We start from the raw sequence: 9,928 nt of genomic DNA on the forward strand, positions 1-9,928 counted from the left end.
AAAAACAATGAAGCTTCTCTGTTTACGTGAAGCAGTAAATTATCGATTGTAATAAAAAACGAGTCAATTTTCTGATATTATTGATGTCCCAGTTTGTAGGTTTTGTTAAAGAAAGCGACTGAAAACAGACGTGTATTCATTGTGCATAGGTTTAGCTTTATTATCTCAAAATTACTGGCGTCATGTTTCCTCGACTCTCTACAAGACGGACACCTCTCTAAGACGGACAGTTGCGGCTGGTCCCAAAGGTGTCCGTCTTAGAGAGAGTTGACTGTAAACCTAGATAATTTTATATGACTGCTAAAGCTTTGAATTTTACATCCTCACTAAGTGAATTCCATATAGCTGCCCTTCTATATTAACAGACACTGTCATAAGCCATGATGTCAAAAAACGCCATTTTTGTTAACCTTGAGCTACAAACTCAAACACAGTAGTGAAGTACTTCACGTACTGATTTAATCTCAACGTTATAACGAACTAGTCATAAGTATGGGAAAAAAAACGGAGAGGAAAACTACCCTACCCGCGAGTGTTTCTAGTTGTTTTGAGGTCATGTCATGGGTGTTTCTACGACCGTAAGATAAAAAGAATGTTGTCTACTTTCTTTAGAAGATGAATACGGATTTCCGCTCCTCAGGGGGTGCATCCGTATTCTATTGCAACACCCATTCCGTTAAAGGTACCGTAAATGATCGATTAAGCGCCGCTCTCGAATATACGCCATACCTTTACCGAAAATAATTTACTAAGCGCCGCTCTCGAATAAGCGCCGCGGCGCTAAGTTGAGTATTTACAAAGAGACTGTGAAACTGTGTTCTTGTTACCTCTTGTATTTCATTCGAAATATTTATAATTTTAATTGTGCATACCTAGTACGCGCCTAATTTAATTGTCTCTATATTCCCCTCAGTGTTTCACCGTTAGTTAAATAAGCGCTTTTCTTAAATCGATTTTTTACGGTATCCGAACCAAACTTTTCTATATTGTGATTTATTTCATGCTTTCTTTGCCATTTTAACAATCTTCATTATCAAAATCAAATAGTTGTTGCTGGATTTATTGTTTGGAATGCTCTAGTTTTTGGGATTCTCGACAAATCGTGCAAAAGCTTGACGCAAAGCTATGATCCTTGTAGCACCCCTAACCACCTTAGAAGCACATGCTAAACAAACTGAAAAAGACACGATTTCAAGAAGCATAGCACGAATTCCTGTTCAAACTCTTTGAGACTAAAATTATGGACTCTGTTTTCTATTCCACTCATTTACTTTATCATTTACAAAATCAAGGGACTATTGGATTTATTGTTCGGTATGCTCCAAGTTTCGTGAGAAATCATGCAAAAACTCGATGACCCCGAAGAACGTACCGGCAAAGGTGCATATGATGTCTTGAATTAATATGATGACCACGCTTAAAATTAGTACTAATTAAACTCGACGTATTGTTTTCATTGGCCCAGAAACCAACAAACCGTGTTCAGCTGTACTTCTGTTTTGCTTGCTCAGTTTAACTACTTTCAAGTTAAGACTTTATCTTTCTAGAACTTTGAAGATTCAAGAGTAAATCCAGTAAACTAATACACTCCCAAATGGGCAGAAAGTCGTGTTAATCTTCTGAAGGAAGTTGAAAACATTTTGTCTGTTTTCTTAAATTAAACACCCATGACCTCGAAACATAGGACAAAATTTATCTTTGACTCGTATTTCTGTTACAGCACGGAAATTGTTTTCTTGTTTTTAGTAGGGCATGGTCTTTCTGACCGGAGAAACACTTGTTAGCCAAACTTAGAAAAAAAAGCTGAGATGGTAGACAGTAAGGAAGAAGATTAGAAAACAGATTGCATTGAACAAAGCTTGATTCTGTAAGACCCTGTAAGACCTCTAAACACCTTTGCAGCACATGCTAAATAAATTGTAAAAGATACCGTAAGCCATGGAAAAATGTTAATGCGATGAAAAGAAACAAACGATTTCAAAAAGGCATAACGCATGAATTGCTGATTAAACTCTTTTTGAGACTAAAATTATAGACTCTGTTCTATTCTGTTCTATACTCAATTATTTCATGGTTAATCGAAATCAAGTGCTTGTTGGATTAATTGTTTATTATGCTCCAAGTTTAAAGCTTCGTGAGAAATCGTGCTTAAACACGATGACCCCAAAGTACCCACCGACAAAGTTGATGTCTTGAAATACAAGTCATATAATATTACGCTTTTATCAGTACTAAGTAAACTCCCAGAAACGGTGAAACCATGCAAGTTCAATTCATTATACTTCTGTTCAGCTTGCTAGTGTAAAATCACACCCAAGCAACTATTCAATTGTTACTCAAATTAAAGAGCACATTGTCCCATTTCTCAGTCTATATGTGGTGCCCTCGAGAATCAAAAGCCTACAGCCTACGGCTTTGGTAGTCCTCGCAATCTATCCACCTAATTCTCACAGAACAATATGGTTCAAATGGATTTCTTACAATAGATCCCTCATCAGAGGCTTTTAAACTGTTGTTGCTTGTCAGCTTATTTCAAAACCTTTTTTTTTTTTTTTACATGAGCTCCCCTTGTAATAAGCCCACCCAAAAACCCTGACGGACTTATATAAGCATAACCGGCATTTTATGGTATACTAATTTCAAGTTTATGTTTCATCCGTGCTTCTAGAATATGGAAGATTTCACGATCGCAGCCATTGTTTTAAAAGCAGTGTAAACGAGGGAGAAATATCGTGTTGTACGCCAAGAATCCGATGCATGCCAAATATTTTCCGGGAAAAAATGACTAAAATAGCTTCACCAAACTTGTTTCTTTTCCGGTAAGATCGGATTCACAACAAAACTGGCATGAGTCCGTCATGGATTCTTCATGATTCTTCCTCTAATCGGTTTTCGATTCCACAATGTTTACTTAACTTTTATTATTTAATGGTTCAAACGGAAAGAGGCTTTGCAAATGTTTGTCACTTACTGAACATTCTTTTGCTGTCTCTAAAAAAGAGTTCTACTAAACGCCTCTTTAGATGTTGAAAAGAAAACCCGGAATATTCTAAATAACATTTGCAATTAGATCGTTTATCAGATAACGCCTAGCCTATTGCATGATGTTGCTGCCTTTCTCGTTTAGCATTTTAAGCCTTAAAGCTTTATTAGTGCCGGGTCGCTCATTATACATGTGTGATGTCATTAAAGTAAAAGAGTTTATTATTTTATTCTCGAAAAGTGACTTAATAGAAATTTGGACTTTATGCTCTCTTGAAATCGCTTGTTTCCTTTCATATTAACATTCTCCGTGGCTTATGATATCTTGGTTTTGTGGAGTGTTGGCGTCGACCTCTTCCACAAAATCGTGCACGAGTCTTGAAAATCTCGGAATCTAGAACATGCGACAATAATCGTTTGATTTTGTAAATATGGTTGATAAAATGGCAAAGATAGAAGTGCATTATAAATATTGAATGTTTGGCGTCGAAAAGTCTTTTAACAAATCTAGAACATCCGACAATTATCATTTGTTTCTAAGAATGAGGATGATAAGATTGTAAAAATAGAAGTGCATAAAAAATTTTGCTTGCATTTTCTTGAAATGTTCCGGAAATCGTGTCACAGCACAGAAATGTTTTCCATATTTATCCACAAACTGACCCATACTAGAGTAAACTAATACACTTCCTGATGGGTGGAAAGCCGTGCTTATCTTCTAAAAGAAGTTGAAAACATTTGTCTGTTTATCTTGTAGTCATTTTAACACCCATGACCTCGAACCCACTGGAAACTTTGCACAGAATTCTTTTTTTATTGCATAGTTTTGACTCGTATTTCTGTTGATTGTTTTCTTATTTGTTCATAGGGCTTAGTATTTCTGCCTCATATAACTTGTCTTAAATACGCTGGAGAAATGGAGAAACTCTTGTTAGCCGAATTGAGAAAGAAAGCCGAGCTGGTAGACAGTAAAAACATTAAAAACAGATGGCATTGAGCAAAGCTTGATTTCTGTTTGGCCGACAGACTTAATGTTAAGCTCAGTTTATATGAGAACATCGTCTATGATGCTCAAAAATGATCTTTATTGAATGTTATGATTTAGTTGAGATTTCTTTAGCAAATAAATATTTGCATTCGTTTCCTGAGCGTATAACCAAAGAAAATAACCAAGCAGTACCAAAAATACTTTAACCTCGCCCTTTTATCAAAGCAGAGTTTGTAATCTCTTGTAGTTAAGTAAATATTCGGTACTTTCAAGTTGAAATCTGGGTTCCGGTTGACCTATCTTGGGTGATTGTTTACAGACAAACGGCAAGTTAACAGTTTTAACTAAATTTGGCTGTGAAACAATCTAAGGCTTTAAAGCTTGCTGTGATAACTGGCATAACGTAAAAGAACGACCCTACATAAACGTCTCACAAAAAATCATCTTCTAAAGGATAAGAGCATGTCAAAATTAGTGTGACTGTAAAGTTTCAGCAAAAACACGAGGCGATATTTTGCGTGCCGTCGTCCAGTACACTGATCCTGTACTTTCGCGTTGGAGCATTTCCAAAGCTAATTTGATTTAAATCAGTTTGACCAACATAGTATAGGAGTCGAGGTTTGCAACCCAGCAATCTAAACTCTGAAATATGATTTATTTAAAAATATCCCCACTTTATAATGGGCATCAGCTACGAAGAAAATGACCTTTTTCATATATCAAGTCTTAAAAACTGAGTTATTTGAAAGTGACTCCACTTTTTCGATAATTACTATTGTGTTCTACTAATTCTGCTAAGCTCTGCTTGTAAAAATAGTTTAAATGTTTTATTGCTGCTTGTCGTTTTAGGAGTTAAGTGTCACGTTATTTGCGAAATCGAGGAGAAATGTACCAAACTTGGCCGCTGTTTTTGTTAAAAAACCCCTGAAGAAATGAAGAAGAAATGGCCCCAATCTTAACTGTCGAACAAGTTTGTTTCCTTGACTAATGGCAACGTAGCCTTTCGCTACATCAGGTATAGAATCGTGTTGGAATTTGAACCCGTTGCGTGCTAGGAAAAGGATTTGTGGATACGTTTCTAGTCAGTTTCACCTCCAGTGCCTGCAAATGTCTTCAAACATGTTTTCAGGCACGTGTCAACTCCACGTGAGCGTGGGAAAATCGTGCCCACCACGTGCGTCTGTGTTTGTACGATTTGGCTCAGTGCGTTTGTTGTCAGTTATTAAGTGTAAGGGTAGGAGAGGGTAGGAAGGGAAGTGTTCCGTCTTCATTCACTGAAGTGGAATGTGCACCTTACTCTATTGTTTTCGCGAAAACTTTTAATAAAGCCTGAAATAGAAATTCTACTGTCCTCCTGTTAATTTTTTCGAAAAAAACTGCGTCTTTTTTGCTTTCTATTTTCTGTGTGTTTTTTGTTTTGTTTTCGTAAATCATTTGGCCGCTTTGCTCGTTGGACTTACTCACACATACGAAGTATGGTGAGCTGAGCCATTGTGGTGTTAGACTTTCTCAAAGTCGTTCGCTTCTAGTTTCCGGTTGGTAGTAGCAGACCCCAGTGCACTTTCGCGCTTTGCGCTCTGTTAGCTCGACTTGTGGGCAAGTGTATTTTGGTATTTGATTTTCACGTACAAATACTGCCTCATCTGTGACGTTGGGCTTCTCTAAAGGCTATTGGGACCGATAAAAAAGTTACAGTTTTCATTCATTTGAGATCAGTAAGCCAGTATGGTCCTCTTGTCTAGTAGCAGGTGCTATTGTTTTGGGGGATAGGGCCATGTTCCTGTTGTTTGTTCTATTCTCTCAGAGGGAAGCTAGTCCTTCCTGTGAGATCTTGTTAGAGCTGGACCCTTCGCGCGGTATAAAGGAGTAGCAAGCATAACCTACATTCACCTGATTAATTCTGCTCTCTCAGTGGTCTTCCGGTTGGGAATTTGTTAATAATGAATCAAAATTACACGCTAGATTGGCAAAGTTGACCTTTTGGAAACGTCTGCTTTTATTAAGCTATGTCTATGCTCATGTTCCACTTTCGGCAACTTAAGTTCATTTTCTTATCGCCGATTCCCTTCTCTTGGACAAACAAGGCGGGGGAGTAGGTGGGCGGAATGGGGCTCGGAATGTACTTTAACTACTTACACCCCTTTGGATCTATTTGGCCGCAATGCTATTTTAAAACGCGCTAGCGTGCAATCTTGTACAAAACCCGATTGTAAGCAAGACGTGTTTAAGGCTAGTGGAGATTAGTATAGATTACATAAGGCTCAATCATCATTTAATACAGATGATTGCTGCTTGCCTTCACGGCCCTTGAGGCTCGACTTGTGTGATAGACAAGTGATCGGAACATTCTAGCGATCGTCATCTCCAATTTAAAAACGCCTGAGGCAAATTTAAGTTATTCTCAGTTATAACTTTTCTGTGACGTCTGTAAAGGGCTTTTGTCACTAACATGTGGTTATCTCGGTACAAATGGAAACAGTTTGGATCTTTTACGTCGTTTTCTATGAAAACGTGCCCTCAAGATTGCTTCAATATGTTCGTCCGTCTTGTATGCATTATATTAGACAAAGAACAATGGGATCTTCGTGTGTTTAATCTGTTCTTTTCATTTACCATTACACAGTGTTGATTGTTGACCTTTGAAAAGGGGTAAATTAATCATTTATTTGTATGCCAAACAAAATACTTGCAAGAGCGTGGGAAAAACTGCCGAGGCATACGACCATGACGCCGCTGATTCGTCTGTCTTTTATTTACAACCTCTGTCAAGGAAAATAATACAATAGACTGTGTATAAATGTTAGAAAAATAACAGGAAAAGGAAGTATATACATGTGCTTTTCCTTTGCGTAATAACTCTTTCGTAACAATCGCAGATCAATTAACTAAGTTCTCTTTAGTTTGTTATAATACAATCAAGTGAACATCCAAGAAGAATGAACAATTTGATCAGTAAACTTATTTTGATGTTGCCCTGAGACTCAAAAAAACCGTGAAATTGGCAGCTTTTAAATTTACAGTGCTACCTTAAAATATACATTGCCACCTTAATTTTGAACAGTTATTTACAAGCAAATAGTTTAGTGACGATTCTTCTAAATTCAGTATTCTTTTCAATCCTCGCAGTCTTTGATATTGCCTCAGTGATTTAATAATCTCGACGTTAATACCGGCCCGTTATTGTACTAAACTACGTCATCATAATAACGTCAATTGATCTTGTTTCCCTTTTCTGAACATGACGTCTACATGTTTTTACAAGAGGGAAAGAAAAAAATTACACGAAACCCAGTCGAAATTAAATTACATGTTCGCAATTAAAAGGTCAGTATTTTGACTTCAGTGTCTCTGGTTTAGATGTCAGTACCTCTGTGGACTATGGACCATAAGTTATATCTTGTGTCTGTTAACAGAGATCCCATGTTCGACCGGAAGGCCTCCATCGTCGTTGGAACTTCCTTGATCCTCCTCGACTTCGTTCTTCCTTACTACTTTCAAATACTGCTTGATCTTTTTCTTGGCTTTGATGAGATCAGCTTCAATTTGGGAGTATTCGTAGCGACAGCATTTCTCGTAGAAAACCTTAAAAGGTTTGCACTTTGGAAGCAGCCGGCGGTTGATGGGATGGCTTCGACGGGTCCACACCGCTGTTTTCATTTGGTGAAAATGCTTATCGGGAGAAATGTGGTCCACATTTGACGTATAATCGCACGTTTCTCCAATTTTGGCTACTTCTCGTCCGAGATTGCAGCATTTGTCCCTTCGGGTGAGATTCTTCTTTGCCTTCGAGGGTTTCGCGCTTTTTGCCTCTACTGACAAACTCTCTGTACGGCGATCTTTGGTGGGCTCTGAAAACGGAACAAAACGGCGATATCAGTTGAATCGGAACGAAAAAGAAGAAAGAACTTATTGCGTATGAGTACCAACCTTTCTCACTTCTGTTCACCACAACTGCTCCATTTATCAGAATGACGAAGATGGCAAGAAAGACAACACAGAATACTGAAAAATGCTTCATTTCGCTCAGTGCCGGTTGACCGTAGTACGGCTTGCGTAGTAACTGCGTGAGTGTCCCGTGTTAAGAAGTTTTGTTTTGAAACTTTACCCGGTAAAACCAGTTCGATATGTTGACGTTATTGTTATGGTATCAGCCACTGCGCAAAGCAAACAAAGTTTTAAATGCCATCACTTGTCAGTCACCTCCGAGAGTTAACATGATTGACAGCTCTAGCACAATAGAAAGCGGGAACAATTGAACGAACAATAGGCTTGTTTTGCTTCTAATTGGGTTACTTCGCTCCAGGGCGCCAGGGTTCTTTATGTTTCTGCTTTCAAAACTGAAAGAACAGCTAGAAACCGAAAACACATCACACCCCGATTCTAGAAGTTCCCGAAATAGTCCTTTCCCAATTTCATTCGACACAACAGCAGTTTTGTGTTTGTTTTTTATGTGCTCATTAACACCTTGTTCCAGAAGTCCGTGGGAATGTTTACTTTATGTGTATGGACTAATTAACCAAAGCTTCTAAAAGAGTGCTGTGGTTTACCGGTTTAGCGGAGAATAGGAATTATACCATTTAATCCCTGAAAATGTAAAAATGTCGTTTTTTTATTTAGACCGTTTTAGAAGCTAAGCCCACACAAAGAAAGTTGCGGGAGGTCGCTAGTTTTCGGGTGGGTAGCTATAATTTAGAGTGATGTGTTAATTTTTACCAGGCGCCGAAATGTCTACAAAACCTTGAAATTTATTGCAGTGTTAGCATAAAATTAAACTGAAGGAAGTCACGTTCCGCTGAGCACAAAGACATGTTTGTAAGCCTCGCTGAGTTCTGTTTAGTAGTTGAAGATTTAGACTTCGTATTCTTAATATAGCCTCTTCCATCGTGTATACTTTATATTTAATCACTATTGTTCGTTTTACAATCTTCAAGTACTTGAAAGATATCGAACTTCCGGAACAGAAGAAGTAAAATATTCTAACTAAAGGGCCCTAATAAAATCGTCCTTAAACAATCCAGTGACAGGTTGAATGATATGGGAATACTGAAATGGTCAGCAAAGTAGAATTTATCGACCAATTTTCTACGAGGGCGATGTAAAATACTGTGCACGGCCCGTTTGACAGCCTTGAGGAGATGTTGAACTACTCACGACCTTCGTCTTTGGACTAAAGCCACAATTAAGTGGATATAGGAGTGTAGTTCCAAATCGATATCTGCAAAATCACATGGCATGTCGCCACTATTGTACTCTTAATTAAATGCCATTGTTATCTTTCTGTTCTCACGCTAAAGGAAAAAAAGCGCAGGAATGCTTTTGGCCCACTTAACTTGTTTCTAAAAGGTCTTGGAAAGGTTTCTTTTCATCGTGCTAACAATGATGTTAGTCACGTACCTAACTCACAAGTTGGATTAACTTTGTAGAAGAAGGTAAACAAAATGAAGCTATCACACCCTCTGGCATTTTATCCCTTGAGGTCAAAATAATTATTCCCATCGATGCAATTGTTTCCAAACTGTTTTCAAACATTTTCACTGCCTTCAAATTAATCTCCCACCCGCCTTACACATAAGCTGGAAACTTCAGCATGATTTCTCCAAACTCGGCATGGCCTCATGCACGTGGACTGCTGTGTTTGAAACAAAATTAGAATCGATTCAATACAAATTTATTCTGTGTTTACAAATTGGATATGATTGTTTACCATGTCTGTAGCGGCAAACAAGCCCTTGAATAATAGGTTTTCGGAAGCAGAACTAAAGCTGACGAACGAATATTATTATGAACTCATAACGAAAGAATTCGGTGTATTTCTGTTGTCTGAAGCAATGTTTCGGGTGCGGCTTTGTGGCGTTCTAGAAGACTTTACCGAAAGAATCGGCCATCTAATTATTCCTTTGATACTTCATTCGTCGCTTGACAGGTCAAGAGTAAAAACCGCGAAACCTTTCACTGGAG

The 9,928-nt window shown here is 38.0% G+C and overlaps 1 protein-coding gene across 1 annotated transcript; it reads right to left on the reverse strand.

Moving 5' to 3' along the window:
- Positions 1 to 6,704: 6,704 nt before the first annotated feature.
- LOC144632117 (uncharacterized) lies at positions 6,705 to 8,131 on the reverse strand. Its single transcript, XM_078490716.1, has 2 exons — positions 7,898 to 8,131; positions 6,705 to 7,818 (listed from the first exon to the last, which is right to left on the reverse strand). The coding sequence occupies exons 1-2, from the start codon at positions 7,986 to 7,988 to the stop codon at positions 7,361 to 7,363; spliced, it is 549 nt and encodes a 182-aa protein (XP_078346842.1). The 5' UTR covers positions 7,989 to 8,131; the 3' UTR covers positions 6,705 to 7,360.
- Positions 8,132 to 9,928: the final 1,797 nt, after the last annotated feature.

Source organism: Oculina patagonica, chromosome 12 (genome assembly GCF_052425735.1).
Source record: "Oculina patagonica isolate OP01 chromosome 12, crgOcupat, whole genome shotgun sequence".
Lineage (NCBI taxonomy): Eukaryota > Metazoa > Cnidaria > Anthozoa > Scleractinia > Oculinidae > Oculina > Oculina patagonica.

Coding starts and splice junctions, on each gene's coding strand:
- LOC144632117 (XM_078490716.1), bottom strand. CDS start 7,988: ATGAAGCATTTTTCAGTATTCTGTGTTGTCTTTCTTGCCATCTTCGTC. Junction 7,819..7,897: donor GGTGAACAGAAGTGAGAAAG/GTTGGTACTCAT, acceptor TTCCGTTTTCAG/AGCCCACCAAAGATCGCCGT.